General features: G+C 47.0%; 1 protein-coding gene across 2 annotated transcripts in view; it reads left to right on the top strand.

Moving 5' to 3' along the window:
- The window catches only part of GAN (gigaxonin), a 63,426-nt gene extending 49,343 nt beyond the window's left edge, over window positions 1-14,083 (top strand). For both annotated transcript variants that reach the window (XM_053211332.1, XM_027076275.2), the window contains 2 exons: window positions 532-641; window positions 731-14,083. In XM_053211332.1, coding sequence (XP_053067307.1) covers window positions 532-641; window positions 731-912 — 292 coding nt within the window. In that variant the 3' untranslated portion in view covers window positions 913-14,083. The remainder of the gene's footprint in view (window positions 1-531; window positions 642-730) is intronic.
- The last annotated feature ends 1,741 nt before the right edge of the window (window positions 14,084-15,824 follow it).

Here is a 15,824-nt window from a genome sequence, read left to right as displayed (position 1 = left end):
TCATTGGGACGGAGAATGGCACAACACTTTGGAAGACGGTGCGGCATTTCCTTACCCGGTGGAATACACCTTTAGCTGTATAACCAGTTCTGTGACATAACATCCACAAAGAAGATTTACACTGCAGTGTCCAAAGCAGCTTTATTCACAGGAGCCAAACGCCGGAAAGCACCCAGAGGAACATGGGCGAGGGAACACATAAACAAATTCTGGTACATCCATACAATGGAAAACCACTTAAAATTGTAAGAAACAAAGTATGGATATAAGCCACGGCGTACTGAGTCTCGGGAACGTTTTGCTGAGCAAAAGAAGCAGATTGAAAAGTGCGTGCGCTTTGTGTTTCAAAGTGGGTGCCGTTCTAGAACGGACAAAATGAGGTATCGTCCATAGTGACAGGAAGGAAATGGGGAAGCAGGTTGAGCTGAACTGGTGCGGGGCCTTGTCCTCTGGACGGGTCACCCACCTTTGTCGTCTTCCTAGACCTCATCCTCTTGACTTCCTTCGTTTTGTCTGTCTGTTCGTTTTCAGGTGGATCTACCTTAACGACCAGAATTTATGCATCCCCGCCAGTTCTTCTTTTGTTTATGGAGCTGTCCCCATAGGAGCCAGCATTTATGTTATCGGAGATCTCGATACAGGTAAGCACGTGACGGCGATTTTGCTGGAGCGGTTTCTGGCGATTCCAAGACGTGTTGTTGTATCACCTGTGCTGCTTCTCGTGGTTCAGGTACCAATTACGACTACGTGCGTGAGTTTAAAAGAAGCACAGGGACGTGGCACCATACCAAACCGCTCCTCCCGTCCGACCTCCGCCGCACCGGCTGTGCAGCCTTACGTATTGCAAATTGCAAGCTTTTCCGCCTGCAGCTCCAGCAAGGCCTATTCCGTATCCGTGTTCATTCACCCTGAAGAGGCGGCAGAGCGGAGGCAGAGCTCCTGACCCAGCGCACCATAACATGGCTTTCTGCGAGGGGACCAGAGGTGGCAGCGTATCTCCGGTGGTTTTACTGTAACGCTTAGAAGCCTGCGCTTCAGCTCCTCTCGGGGAGAACCCGTAACTGTCGAAAAAGCTCCCTTGGAGGAATCTGTTCCTCCAGGTAGATGTGTCTGCAGACAAACGGAGTAACTATCCGGTAGAGGCAAAGGGAAGTGGGAATCGGGGTCATGTAAAATATCGAAGTTAGCGTACTAAGGTGCATTCTCCCGGAAGGGGACTCCTTTCCGAGCGACTGCTGTGTTCCAGTACCTGGCTTTGGGAAACAACAGAAATCCGTATATGCAAATCAACATATCCAAACACACTGAGACTGCGTTCCTGCTGCACTTGGAAGGAAATATCATGCCTAACCCTGCCCGACAGATTCAGGTTTGTGCCTAAGATGTTAGATTGGGCCAGGTAGTCTCCACTTACTACTAGTACTGTGTCCTATGAATCTTTTTTAAACTATATTATCATGAATTGAAACTAAGATAAAATTTCTCTCTCATGACGTTCTATCTTAGTAATCTAAAGGCTCGATAAATTAATGAGTCAGGTTGCAGCCCTCGTGCGAGTTTAAAGGCAGTTGCCAGCTTCTGTGTTGACTTAGATAGCGTCATGCCATAATTTCTGGGGTAGTTCTCTCGGAGCTGTGAAGGGTCTCGTGCCGTGCCGTTCGTTCTTCCTGTTCAATTAACCAGAACCATTTTGTAAACACGAGGAGATTAGCAGAGTAAGGGATGTTACAGAGAAAGACCCGAGTCAGACAAGTGACCAAGGTCTGCTGTGGCTACAAAAGCTGTCCAGACAAAATATATAGGGATCAAAAAAACTTTAATCTGTCTGAAAGCACACAGAGTCTCGTTTACTACTGTTTCGGATTGAAAACCTGTCTTAGAGCGCGAACCTGCATTAAGAATCTAGTCTTTGCAGCAGAGTTTTCTCGATGCCGTTCACTAGCAAGAGTTTTAGAAAAATTACGTTATAAGTAAAGTTTGGCTGGTAGAATAAAACTACCTCAACTGAATTTCATTCTGTTCATAGTAGAGCGAATTCATCTCTTCTCTGCTTCTCCACTCTCCCACCTTCCCTTGTCTCCCCATGCCGCCGCACTTCCCACCGCGGGGAGAAAATCTGTCATTAGTAACACTTACCTTGTAAGATACTTTGTTTTCCATTCAAATTATGCCACCTTAGTGTGAGATCAGGGACTTCCAAGTGCTTGATCACGTCATAATTTGAATTTTATGTAATAGCAGGTTTCTAATCGATTTAATACAGAACTCTTCAATTTTATTGTTTTCTACAGTTTCCACCGCCCTCAGTAAATGGCTGTAAGAAGCAGTATTTTGTCTTAATGATTAATAAATGTGTAAATGTATCCTTTGCTTATACATTTGAGAATAGGAGTTTCTTCTAGAAACTTCCTAGATGGAATGCTTATACGCTGTTAACATGCATAGGAAACCTCGCTTGTGTTTCCCCAACCGTGAACAGAAAAAAGGGTAACCTCCTATCTGCAGTTTTTTTTTTTCTTACACCTGTTAGGAGTCAGTACGATGCTGTAAACGTTGCTGAAGGAAGACTTGTCGGGGTGGGGTGGGGGGGTTCTAAAGAATGTTGTGTGTGGAGAAGTTACTGCTGAAAGAAGGCGTGAGGTGTCCAACTTCTGTATCAGAGGCCCCGGGCCAGATTTGCCACACATTCACGTAACACAGTCAAATTCGATACGTAAAGCAAAGCCGGCCTTTTTCCTCTGAATTGTGTACCAGTCAGCTGTCGTCCGCACGCCGTCCCAGTGATACCTGGGATATCTTCTCATCAAAGCAAGCTACGCGGCCACTGCAAAGAAAGCAGACTTCCTTTTTTTACAGCTAGATACTCGTTTTTTAGAGGAAACAAATTGCTGAAGAAGTGAATTTTCTTTGGTAAAATCTCCTGAACAGAACAGAACCTTGGCCTTCAGAAGTTGCATCTGACATACATTAAAGCAGTAACTGATGTCCTGTGAAAGCCAAGGCAGGCTTTCTCTTAATTCTTAATTCTCTTAATAAGCCATTCTCTTAATTTCTGAAGTTTATAATTCTTCCCAGTGCACACCAGGCCTCTCCAAGGAGACAATTCATCGTTTAGGAGTGAATGGGTTATTGCAATATTATTGCAATATTATCAGTGCCTGCATGACTTAGTCAATTCATTTTATAAAAACAGTTCTTTTTTAGTTTTTTATTCAGTTCATTGACACGGTAGCTGCAGAAATTAGATAATGTTTTTTAAAATAAATTTGCCACATAATACGGGATGCAATAACCAACAAGAACTGCTAAGTGCCAAACTGTTATTTTCCTATATATAAATATAAAAATATTCTGCTGAAGGGTAGGAATATATTTAATTTTATTAGGCTCCAAAATTAATCGTGACTTTTTTGTAAATGACAGTTACTTCAGTATTGTGAAATAAATTTTAAGTCATTTCATGCGGGTTTGTTTTAACATTCCACTTAAGCCTTGAAACATCTTTTTCTCGATAAATTTTTAATGCTTCTTTTTCCGTAAGGCACTTTTACCAGGCATAGGTTGGAATAGGCAGTTGAGGATAGATGTTAAAATTTTAAATAAATATCATTGGGGGAAGTGCAATTTATTTTCATTATCCCGCCAACAGAAGGAAACTTGTTTCGGGGTTAGAGTCGGTGAATATTTAAGGGATCTCTCGTAGGCTATAGTCTAAAGTAGGCTTGTTTGTTTGTTTGTTTAACACATCCAAATATAGATTTTTCAAAGATATAAGTGTTTAATTTAAAATGAAGTGCTGTTTTGGGGGTTTGTTTTTTGTTTTTCATTTTGTGTGTGTGTGTGAGTGTGTGTTAGTGCTTCTATCCTGTGAGAGGGAAAAGTGTGAGGGACAGAGTGTGTGTGTGTGTGTGTGTGTGTGTGTGTGTGTTATGTGACTCGGTAAGTCTGTTTACACATGTTTACTTTTGAAATTGTAGTTCCAAACTACATACATTACTGTCTCCTGGTGCTTCCGATAAATCCTTGAGCCTGTGGCCCTTCAGTTTATACTACTATGTTCAACTCACGTTGGGTGTAAATATTCATAGAGTCGTAGTCTGTATAGTAAGTTTTACCTGGTGTTCGCATTCCTTCAGTGGGACTAAAACAGTGCTTACCAACTAGTATAGTCGATATAGCTATAAAGATTTGGCCTTGGAAATCTTTGAACTCATTGTTCCTTTCATTTGTTCTTTATTTCATTGCTTTGAGGAGTTGATAGGTAACAGTAGGCTGTTTTCAAACCGAAGCAACCAGAAAAGAATATTTGGGCGATGACAGATGGTGTATTCCCTGTGCTAAAGTGTCCTGTTATATTGTACTACCGCTTTCATGATGCTTTGGGGTGCCATTTTTATAATTCGTGGGTGGGAGGGGGTTCCCTGCAATATGCAGGAAGCACATCCTTACATTGACCTGGTAGAGATAGGGCTGTCTTTGCTGTGTCACCTCAGTTACTCATGGTAGTAAGATAGGTTTTTAGAGAAATTCGTCAGCTGCCTTGGTCCGTTGGGGTTCCATTTGGTACGTTCCTCCTCCCGTGTACCAGACCAAAAAGTTTCCCAAGGAGTGCTAAAAATGCTACAGCATTACCTTCTTGTTGGCCTTTCTGATTCTAGAGGATGCCTCCTGTGGTCAGATAGAGACATTTGAATATCTGGGGAAAGAATGAGGTGGCACTTTGCATGGATTTATTTATTTATTCTTTAATGTTTGGGTTTTGGTTTTGGTTTTAGGTTTTTGTTTGTTTTTTGAGAGAGCTTGAGCAGGGGAAGGGGACAGAGAACCAGAAGCAGACTCTGCAATGACAGCAGAGAGCCCGACGCGGGGCTTGAACTCACGAGCCCTGAGATAATGACCCGAGCCGAGGTCAGACACTCAGCCAACTGAGCCACCCAGGCACCCCTGCGTGGATTTAAAAGGTGCTGGGACCCCCTTAAAAAGCACCTGAGGGAAGGGAAGCCTGAGCTTGCTCTCGTTCCGTGGCTGCCCCTCACGTCTGTGAGAGCCTTGGGGGAGCCAGGAAGGGAGGAGACGGATTTGGACAGAAAAGCTGCCCTGGGTTTAATCAGCAAATGCTTATGGAGGACCCCCTAGGGATTTTGCTTGGATTTCTGGGGGGCTGTCATGCTGCTCTCCCTCTAGACCGTAAACTCCTCGTGGGCAGTGACCCTGTCTTGGCCGTCTGCTAACCCCAGTGCCTGGCACACGGCAGGTAGTCAGGAAATGGTTGGCCAGTGAGTACAGTACCCTTGTGATCAAAGTGATGTTCTTTGTGGGATTGAGAAGCCCTCTCCAAGAGCGATTTATTTTGTTGGATTTTAAATGAGAGGCTTTGTATGCACATGTGCTGGCCTCATATTCTAGAGTGAGAAACTAGTACGGATAAAAAATACAAAGTGCCTGATGTACAGACGCACACTTCTGTGGTTTCCATATGTTCTTTAGGATTTGGAGGACCCTACTATACTCAGCACACCTCATACCACTGATCACATTTAGTGTTGGGATTGATTGCTTTTTACACGTGCCTCTGGGTGTTTTCCAGAACATACTGCTGTGATCCTCACTTCTCCATGATGGGTGCAGTGGCCCCACTGGACAGAGAGCAGTCTCTGAGGCCCGGGAGATATGGCTTCATTTCCCACCTCACATGCAAGTAGAAACCCAAAGCAGAAGCCAGGTCTTTGTATTATCATTTCACCGTTCAGCCTCTGAGACGATCGCTTAATTTTCTAGGCGTGCAAGTATTTTCAGTCCTAAAATAATCATTTGTGGTATAACGTAAGCCCTCAAACATGTCCTTTAAAGTTATACAGACATAAGGTGAAAGATCTTTGGTTTTCTTTGTCAGTTAGCCATAGGAAATTTAAGAATTGACTAAAGTTCTAAGAACGGAAGTACTAAGTATGTTGGACAGAAAAGCAGTTTTTATTCTTAAAGAGCAGAAACTTCGTTTATATTTCTTTTCTTACCATGTGTACAGTAAGGGAGAAGAGAGTGTGTCTTCAAAGGTAGAAGGAAGTATTTTGCTAGCTCTCTAATAACCCCTGAGGTACTCTTTCTAGCCGGTTCAGAAATGATGGAGATGCATGGTATAAAGGTGAGTTGTGACTTGCTTACCCACGTTGGAGAAGGACATGAAATCAGGTCAAGGCTTTGCTGGCTGCTGGTGGGAAAGTCTCAGTGGCATTGAACTCTTACGTTTGCTATTATTTGTTTGCAAGCCAACTGGTAAAACTTTTAAAACTTTTGCATGTTTCTCAAGTGATTCTATTTTTAATTTTAAATACATCTCGCCTTTACAGTGCATTTACATGACATCTGAGGAGCTCAGTTAAGATTCTGTGCTCTTCGGTCTAAATGCATGCGGTCGAGGAAGGTTTGCTCGTGTTCAGTTCTGTCCCCGAAGTTCTGTCAGTGACTGGGTCTTTAGACTTCTTCCCTTCCTCATCACATCAGATATCTGATAAGTTAAACAGCCTGGCTGGCTCACTTGGTGGAACGGGTGACCCTTGGTCTTGGGGTCGTGAGTTCAAGCCCCACGTTGGTTGGGTGTAGCAATTACACAGGTGTAGCCCATACATGCTGCATAAGATCACACAGGGAAAGATCGCCCGTTCCTATGACCCGTATAAATATGTGGCCACTTTGGATGATTCAGATCCCAAGTAGACACAGGCTCATCTTTCTGGTCAGCGAATTATATTTATTAGACCTTTCTTTTTAGCATTTAAGTAAAATTCATAGGTTTTAAAACTTTATTTTTATTGTTCCTGCTTATCAATTACAAATAAGGCATACTTTAGAACCTTGGGTAAAACTTTTTCCAGTTAAACCCATGAACTTGGTATGAATATGACTATACGTAGCTCGCTTTATTGTGTTTCCTGTTTAATTGGATGAGAATTACATGCACCTATTCCCTTGTTCTTTGTGTTTATAGGAAAAACTCTGTTCTCCACTACCTCATTATGTGGTGTTGTGCTTGACCCCCTGCCAATTTAGGAGAATACAACACATTCTGTCCTTTAACAAAAGCCTGGAAGCCAGCAGCAGGCGGCCTTGAGGAATACAATTCTCTAAGGCTTATTTTCCATTTTACTATTTTTTTTTTAAATAGGCACTTTTAATCAGGAGGAACAGTCATTCTCCTAGAGCTGCTGCAAAGTGATTACTTGAAACTCAACTTGAACTTTAAAGAGTCTTGAAAAGGCTGTGTTTTCATAACGTAGAAAAGTAGTATATTTAAACACCACTGCTGTGTAAAACAGAGGGCTTACTCTCCATCCTTGTTAGGATCAGACCCGGGAAGGTGTCTACCTGCAATCTGACCCAGCGGTGGGAATTCAGATGCTTGGGGCTACTGTTTTTCTTTGTCTTAAGGTGCTACTGTGGTTGGTTTAAGGAGCTATTAAGTGTATTTCCATGAATTTGTTTCCCAAGAATCTTTTAATTTTGATGACAATAGAGGCTCATTAGTAGATTCCTCTTCTCATTTCATTCTGACAGTCTAGAGTTTTAAAATGAAATCTGAAAGTGTTTCCAAAGGACAAGGTTGAGGTTGACCAAACAACTTAGAATTGCAGGATGCTTAAAATCACGAGCGATTGGATTTTTTTCTGAGCATCAGTGGAATGCGCCTTCTCCGCACGGCGCACGGCGGGCTCTGTCCTCGCCAGTGCCTGTCACCTTCCCTGGTCGGTAAGTTAGGGGAGCGAGCCGCCCCAGGCCCATCGATTCCTCCAGTCAGACCTTCCTCCTCCCAGAGCAGTTTCTTACAGGAATTACCCAGCATCCCTGGTGCCCAAAAGACTTCTGCCCGTTCCTAAAAACCTAGCGTCCCGGGAATAACGTAGAGACCAGATAAAAGCTAGCTACAGAACTGCCATTATCCTCCGACATGATCTGGTTTTTAAGCTTGTGCTTTTGAGGGTGAAAGGCAGAGTTTCTCCCGAGATGACAGGACGTCAGCACCAGCGGGTCTGGCAGCAGGCGTGAGACATTTTCCTAAGTGGTTTCCAAGAGAACCGACACTTACCGCGTCAGGGCCCCAGCCTTTTCCTTTCGATTATCTTGAGGAAAACCTGTGTAAACACTTTATGGACTTGCACAAGCAAACCTAGTGGCTGTGAGCGTGCACGGGCCCCGGAGCCAGGCACAGGTGGGTTTGAGGGCTTGCACCGAAGGCTGTTTTGTGACCTCTGGGAGCCCTTTAACCCTGAAGCCCAGTTCCTTACCTGTAGACGTAGGATGACGTCCTCGGGCTGCTTTGAGGACCAGAGACGTGAGGGCGATGAGAGCCTGGCGCCACCGTGTGACCGTGGCCGCCGTGGCCACCCAGCCCGGCCTCCGGTCATCGGTGCCCTCGCCGCGCGGCCTGACCTCGGCACTTGCGCGTTCGGACGTCTGCCACCGTGGGACCTACAAGTAAATGGATGTATGTGTTGATAAAATGATTTACTTCCTGGACCCAGGCCGCTGCTCTCCTTCCGCTGCTGTAATATCTAGATTCAGGATGGTTCTGTAGAGCTGAAGCATCCCCTAATGCCTGTTTAGACCACTTAGAGTTGTTTTAAATAACCCTCCGTTCCGAATTTGCGTAATGAAGCCCTCTAAGAATACTTTAAATTCTTTACCAAAGTTGATTTTTCTTTTTCCCTTAAAATGCCACAAGTAGTAGACTACACTGGTCAGATCAACCGGATATTTTCTAGATCTCTGTTTGAGATCAGCATACCTATTCTCTCTTAACGTGGATGCCATGTGAAACTAAAACAAAAAAACAAACAGAATTTGTTACAGGCACGTGCGTGTGTGTGTGCGTGTGTGTGTAGAGCTTCCACCCCTTCGGATAAAGAAGGGTTATTTAACAAAGTGATGCAGAAAGTGAGCTACTTAATTCCTTTCATAACATCGCTTCCTTTCCGGTTCGCACTCTGGGACTGGTGGATTTAGCAGCATGTAAGACATTGTATAAAGTCATTCTTGGTATCTTTGTGAATCAAACAGGAAGTAGAAACAGGGCTGCAAGGGCTGAGAAATGGATCGAACAGCCATGCCAGACATTGCCACTGAGAACAGCTTCTGAGGTACCGTGACAGTGTCCATTTTTACTGTTTTTCTTAGTAATTTGTATAAAAGTATAAAAGGCAGAGAAAAGTGCTGGGAGGGATGAAGTGTTGGGTGTTAGGATCTGTAGTGATGCTACAGTCTAATAAATGGCTGAATAGAAAGTCTTGTATCTAGGTTCAGAGGAGATAGTTCCTAAATGAAAAAGAAAGAAAAAAAAACGTGGCGGGGTGGGGGGTGGAGGGGAATCACTGACAATTTGAACACAAGCCAACTGTTTAAAAAAAAGAAGAGTGGCACCTAGGTGGCTCAGTCAGTTAAACATCTGACTTCAGCTCAGGTCATGATCTCACGGTTCATGAGCTCCAGCCCTGCACATCGGGCTCTGTGCTGGCAGTGAAGAGCCCACTTCAGATCCTCTGTCTCCCTCTCTCTGTGCCCCACCCCCAGCTTGCACTCTCTCTCTCTCTCAAAAAATAAACTTTAAAAAAAAAAAAAAAAAAGAATAGGGGCACCTGACTGGCTTAGTTGGTAGAGCATTCGACTCTTGATCTCAGGGTCGTGAGTTCAAGCCCCGTGTTGGGCATAGAGCTTACTTTAAAAAATAAGTAAATTTTTTATGGGGTGCCTAGGTGGCTCAGTCAATTAGGCGTCCCACTTCGGCTCAGGTCATGGTCTCACAGTTTGTGGGTTCGAGCCCCGTGTCGGGCTCTCTGCTGTTAGCACTGAGCCTGCTTCGGGTCCTCTGTTCCCCCCATTCTCTGCCCATCTCCCATTTGTGCTGTCTCTCTCTCAAAAACAAACAATAAAAAAAAATAATAATAATAAATTTTTTAAAAAACTAAAAAGCAAAAAAGAATAGTGTTTGTGGGCGGAGTGGGCTGGTAGCTAGAAAAGGACGTCTTCTGCTCCTTCATCCACGGGCTGCCCCAGATGGGCCCCTGGGCCGCTGCATTTAGCTGCCAGTTCTAGGCGCCACCATCAGAGAGACCTGAGCAAGCCTGGGGCCCCCCAAGGGACGGCAGTGTGGGTGGTAGGCGCTCTGGGAGCTGGAATCAGGACCTTCGGAGGCCTGAGGCTCTGGCCTGTGAGGATGTCTTTAGAGCGAGCTGGTGTGCATGGCTCAGGCCAGCAGTGGACACAGAGACAGAGTGGCCTCGTGGAAAAATGGGTGGCCTCTGTGGTACTGAGCACTCGTCTCTGAAAGTGCCCCCTAGGATGAGTCCTTGCGGCTGTGACTGACAGCACGCCAGCATCGGTGAGAGGGTTCTTACCTGTGGCAGGATATTGGGCACCATCTCCAAAGCTCCTTGCAGGCTGGCAGCTTAGTAAACAGTTGAGTGAGTGATGTGGGGAAGGGGGAGCTTGTACTTCTGCATTGATTTTGAGGACAAAAGTCTTTGTTATTTTCAACCTGTGCTCCCTCTCCTCCTTTCCCCCCTGCCCACTGCCCATTTACTGCCTTCTGGCTGCAGCCCCTGGCCAGCAGCCACAGCCTTCTTCAGAGAGCTTTCAGAAATAGGCCTAGTTCTAGAGATTTCCCTAAAACCACACTGTCATCCAGAACAGCGATTCTTGCTTTTTATATACTTTTTGCTCTAAATCTGTCGTGTACCTGTGCACATTTAAGAAAGCTGATGAGTAAAATTGCATTCTTTCAAGCAGGGCCCAGGTGACCCCACGGCCCGGGATACTCTCCAGGGGGCTCGTGTGCTGGGCCACCTCTTGGGGCTCCTTCTAGCTTGAGCAGTCGGCAGCCTTGGGGTGGATTCTCGTCCTTTGAGAAGAATTTCCAAAGCATCCGATTCTGTGGTTTGCTCTCTCTCTTCTGTGAAGGCACATGGCAGTCTTAGTCTGGAGGAGACGGAGGCGGCCCCTCACTCTGCGTGTCTCTTCTGCGCCCCCACCCCCTGCCTTGCAAAGATCTGTCCCAAAACAGAGGAAGGCAGGCGTCAGTGGGGGCTCGCACCCACGTCCTCGTGAGGGAGCCGTCTGTGTGCTCTCGTCACTTGGGTATATTTTCTCCCCATTTCTTGAGTGGTCTTCGCTTACTGAGAAGCGCTGTTTGAACCAGTGTTGGTCCTCCTGCCCAGGACCCGCCGCGGCCGCCCAAGGACCCCGCTGGTGGGGCCTCCGGGGAAACAGGCCCCTCCGCGCCTGTCGCGTCTCCCTGCGCCAGTGTAGAGACTGGGTCAGGGTGGAAGAGGTTATCTCATGCTGTTTACGCCCTCTGGTTGCCCCTCCCATCCCCCCCTCTGCTCCTCATCCTACGCCTGTCCCAGCCGGAGGTTTTAACTGCTTAAACTATGTATCTCAAAAAGGGGAGAAAAAGAAAACACAAACACACAACTCTTCTTGTTCCCCAGACCATTCGCCTAAAAGTGTTTACTGAAAAGGCATTCTTCTAAGAGCTCCTGACCCAGCCTTTGTGACTAGCACTTTCCACAGCCAGCTGGCCCTGGCTGCAAGAGAGCCAGACCCGTCCCCCAGGCCCCGGGGAGCTTCCCAGAGTCCATGCCACCCCCCCTCCTCCCGGGTGAGAGTTTGGGCCGGAGCCTCCCCTCCGAGGCCCGGCCCGCGACACAGCGGAGGCTCCTTAAGCAGCTGTAGGCTAGAACAGTCTCCCTGGGCCCCAGGTCGGCCGGCCCGCCACGCCTGCCCGGAGGCCCTCGGGGCTCCTCCCTGAGCTGGGAGAAGGGGCTCGAGGTGCCACACGTACTCTACCTCAGCACCAGGCCGCGAGGCGCCGTGCGGGCCCCAGGTGGCCCGGCAAGGCGTGCTCAGGCCCCGGGTGGCTCGGAGGCTTGCAGAAGCCAGCCTTGTGCCCCGGCCACACGCAGAGCCCGGGGGCCGGGCCCCGGGCTCTGCACCGTCACTGTATCCACCAGAGCAGAGCGAGACCGTGGTCTCCTTGTCTCTTGGTGGGCTCGGAACTTAAAACCACCACTCCAAGTTGTGAGCAGAATCGGAAATTAGAACCACTCGTTTACGATCAGAGAGAGACCATCTTTTCCTATTTTCTTCAAAAGGGATTTCTGCTTCCGAAGAAACTCCAGAAAATAAATGTGTTATTATTAATCTAGCATGTGCTCATTGAACTTGACTCTTAACGCTTTGTAAAAAAACTAGGTAGGATCTGGTACGGGGGGGGGGGGGGGGCAAAAGGGTGTCATCAGCTTCAAAACAAACCAATGTATGTGGGTTCACAGCGTCTTTTTTTCCTACATGGGACCTCAGAATTCAAGTTCTCCTTGAAAACAGCCACATTCCAGGGGGCAGGTAATTTTGTGGTGGGAGGTGTGCCAAGCGGCCTTTAGTTGAGAAAAGCACAGATATTAGCAACACTTGCTTAGTTAAATCATCAGTGGCTTTTTCTACTGATGGGATTCTTTTCATTTTGACCCGCTGGTAGCACAGCTTTTGTTTGGTGCCTCACTCTTGTACCCCTTCGAGTCGCCAGGGACGCAGTGATACTTTGTTTCGAATCGTACCATTTGTGAACTGTGACAACCGTACAAAAGGAGGAGCCGTGGCCGCGGCAGCCTGCCGTGCGGTGACGCCTCCGCAGAACCGGGGTGGTCAGCGGATTGAACAAAAGCACCTCCCCGCCCCAGCTGTCCCCTCCCGTCCTCATTAGGAGCTGTCCCACGGAAGCACCGTAGGCAGGCTGGGGCAGAGTCCCTTTTATCGCTGTTATGTTCCCAGTAACAGGGATGCACGTGTCTGTCTGGGAAGGAGGTCCATCCGTAGCTCGTTATAAACGCGTAGATTCGTTCGGTCCCTACCGTTTGATGCAGCTCTCCTGCTGTGAGCAAACTGTCAAGGGAATTCCTTAAAACGGGGCTGTAAATCCCACTGGACTCTCCGAGACTCAGGGCTGATGTTCACTGTGGGCCCTGGCCCGGCAGGACGCCCCTTTTGGCTGGTTGCCCTTGTGGTTCCAGGCGTAACTACGGGACGGTCGCCCTTGTCGAGAAGTGGGTTTTAGCACACTTTCGATTTGCCGTTTTGCCGCTTTTCATACCGTAAGGAGAATTTCATAAATAGCCAACTCAAAAAAACACCGTGTCAGGACTCATCTGGTTAAAACACAAGCATTTGTTGAACGAACACGTTTCTATTTTCTGACACGATACAGACAGATTGTTTGAGTGTAAATCCCGCAGGTTTTGCTATCTGGGAAGATTCCAGGTTGAGCAGTCTGCTTAGACGTGTGTTCAGCCGGGGTGGTGGTGTGTGCAGCCAGGGATCCTGATCTCGAAACAGACACCTGCTGCTAAGAGGCAAGAGATTTGCCGTGAAATACACAGAAGCTACTCGAGGGACCTGGTACGGACCGTTGAAAAGATCCGAAGGACGGGGAAGCTGCAGCCGAGAGAGTCGTACCGCTCACACTGTGGGACAGTTCGCGGGAGTGTCACGGTCTCAAACACCCTGTGGTCCACGTGCGCTCGTCTGTTCTGTGGGTTTGTTGTGTGGAGTAACTTTCTGTTCCTGTGCTGGCGTGAAATGTAGCGAAGTTGAAGTAATTTTGAATCCGTAACTTTTCTCACAGAGTTGCTTTATGGTTTACAAGTAACACTGATGCCAAGGGGGTGTGTCCGCCTTGTCCCATCCGGCAGCATGCACTTTGTCGGCCCGCTTCCGTGTGTTGCGGGGTAACCGGGGGTCGATCCCTCTCCGCGCGCACGGGGTTTGTGCTCTGGGAACACATTGCCGTCGTGCTGTTCTCTTGTACCGAGGATCACTGAAAGTGTTTTATCTTTTTTATGTAGTTTGTATTGACTGGATTTTATAACTGTAAGAAAACAGAAAACAGAGTGTTGTATTTTGATCTGAAATTTGTCTATGGTAAAGTAATTTTGTTTTATGTATTGGAAGTTCATTTAAAACTTGAAATATTTTCTAGAAGGGTACCGAACAAAATGAGTCGTTCAAGCTGTTTAGCCTAATAAAACAATTTGATGGGGAAGGCATTCTGATTGGCTCTAATTTTTACAGCGGCTCCTGCCTAAGTTTGCATTATCGATGTAGCTCGATTTGATTTCCGAACAGAAGGTTGCCTTTGTGCCACACCTGAAGCGGTTTGGGTCTCAGCTGCCTGGATCCTGGCTCTTGATGTAAGATCGATGCCTTGACAGGCACTCTCCACTGGCATTGCCTCGGTGGCTTCCGGCCCTATCACAGGAAGTCGCTACTCTGTCCTGCCCACAAAACGGTTGCAAATTTCCCTTCCCTGGAAGACAGACAGAAATTAGACTGTCAGGTAATAGAGGACCTTGATAGCGAGGGTGCCGTTGTATGTTGGAGAATTCCACCTGTGGCACATGGAATCCTCTGTAGTTTCCTCTTGCGGCCGTGCCCAGAGACAGCAAACCCACAAAGACCACTGCTACTGAAAAAACGTCAAAGGCACATCTCCCCAAAGGTCAGGGGCAAAGAGCTTAGAGAATCTACCACACGTGTCAAAGTCACGTCGAGTCTGCCAGAATCACTCCTGAAGTCACAGGAAGAGAAGAAATGGAATGGATACATATGGATACATATGGATACATACGTATAATGCGAATATATGATAAATATGTATTATGTATGTGAATGTAATATAAAATGAATATATGAATATATAATGAATTTACATACATGATACATATGTGTAACATATATAATATACATATATATAATGTATATTAAGGAACCCAGTCCTGGGGGAATATACCCCGGGTTACCTGTTATCGGTGGGGGAGGGGTGCTTTGCTGCTGTGATGCAGGTGCTGTGGGGGACGTGGGGTTGACCCTGTCACCCTCCTAATACCTGTGGCTGCTACAGCAAAGAATACATACCTTGTTCACCAGCTCTGTGACAGGGGCTGCTGAGTACGTCACATGTTAACTCACTTCATCCTCCCAACAACCCATTTTTACAGCAGAAAAACTTGAGACCCAGAGAAGTTGTCACTTAACCAAATTCACAGGCCCCAGTGTGGGCGGGAAGGGGGCAGAGCTGGGCTCCAGGGCCAGGCAGTCCAGCATCCTGTCTCTCTGGGAAGGGGACAGGCGTTTTTGCAAGACACTCATTTGCTCCGTTGATGGCCAAGGTGGCAGATCAAACGGTGTTGTGGCCGAAGGGGTTAGTCCCGGAGACCCCCAGATGGGAGTCGCTTAGGAGGGCCCATGCTGCTGCCGCCACCACTTTTAGCTGGAACAAAAGCCGGTGAGAGCCAAGGTCTTTTCTTTAAAAAAAAAAAAAACAAAACAAAAAGACCAGGTTTGAGTGAATTGGTGTGCGTTTTGTTTTGTTTTGTTTTTTAAGAAACCTGTACTGCTTTGTTCCTGTGTTTTCGTACCAGAAAAAAAGAAACCTGTAGTTTTCTGGAGAACCCGATGGAGGTCGTTGCTGTTAATTGCCTGAGGTTCAGAGTAGCTTCTGAAATTTGGGCGTCCTCCGGGCCGTCTGCTCTGGATTTTTTCTAAGGGCTGGGTCAGCTGCTTTTCACTGGTCCCAGTGTGTTTGTACCCAAGGATCTCTCTCTGCATGCCATTCATTCCCTACTAATAACGTTGCCCCGGGGTGGGGGTGGGGCGCTGCAGGGGCCACAGGCCAAGGGTTCGAGTTCTGGGATGACCTTGGGAACCCATTTCCTCGGCTGGATCCGTGAGGTGGGGCCGGATGGTGTCCCAGCTCTGCTTTCAAAGAGGAGGATGAACACTTC

The sequence above is a fragment of the Acinonyx jubatus genome, chromosome E2 (assembly GCF_027475565.1).
Source record: "Acinonyx jubatus isolate Ajub_Pintada_27869175 chromosome E2, VMU_Ajub_asm_v1.0, whole genome shotgun sequence".
Taxonomy (NCBI): Eukaryota; Metazoa; Chordata; class Mammalia; order Carnivora; family Felidae; genus Acinonyx; species Acinonyx jubatus.
Note: the sequence above shows the minus strand (reverse complement) of the source record. Positions and strands in the feature narration are given on the sequence as shown.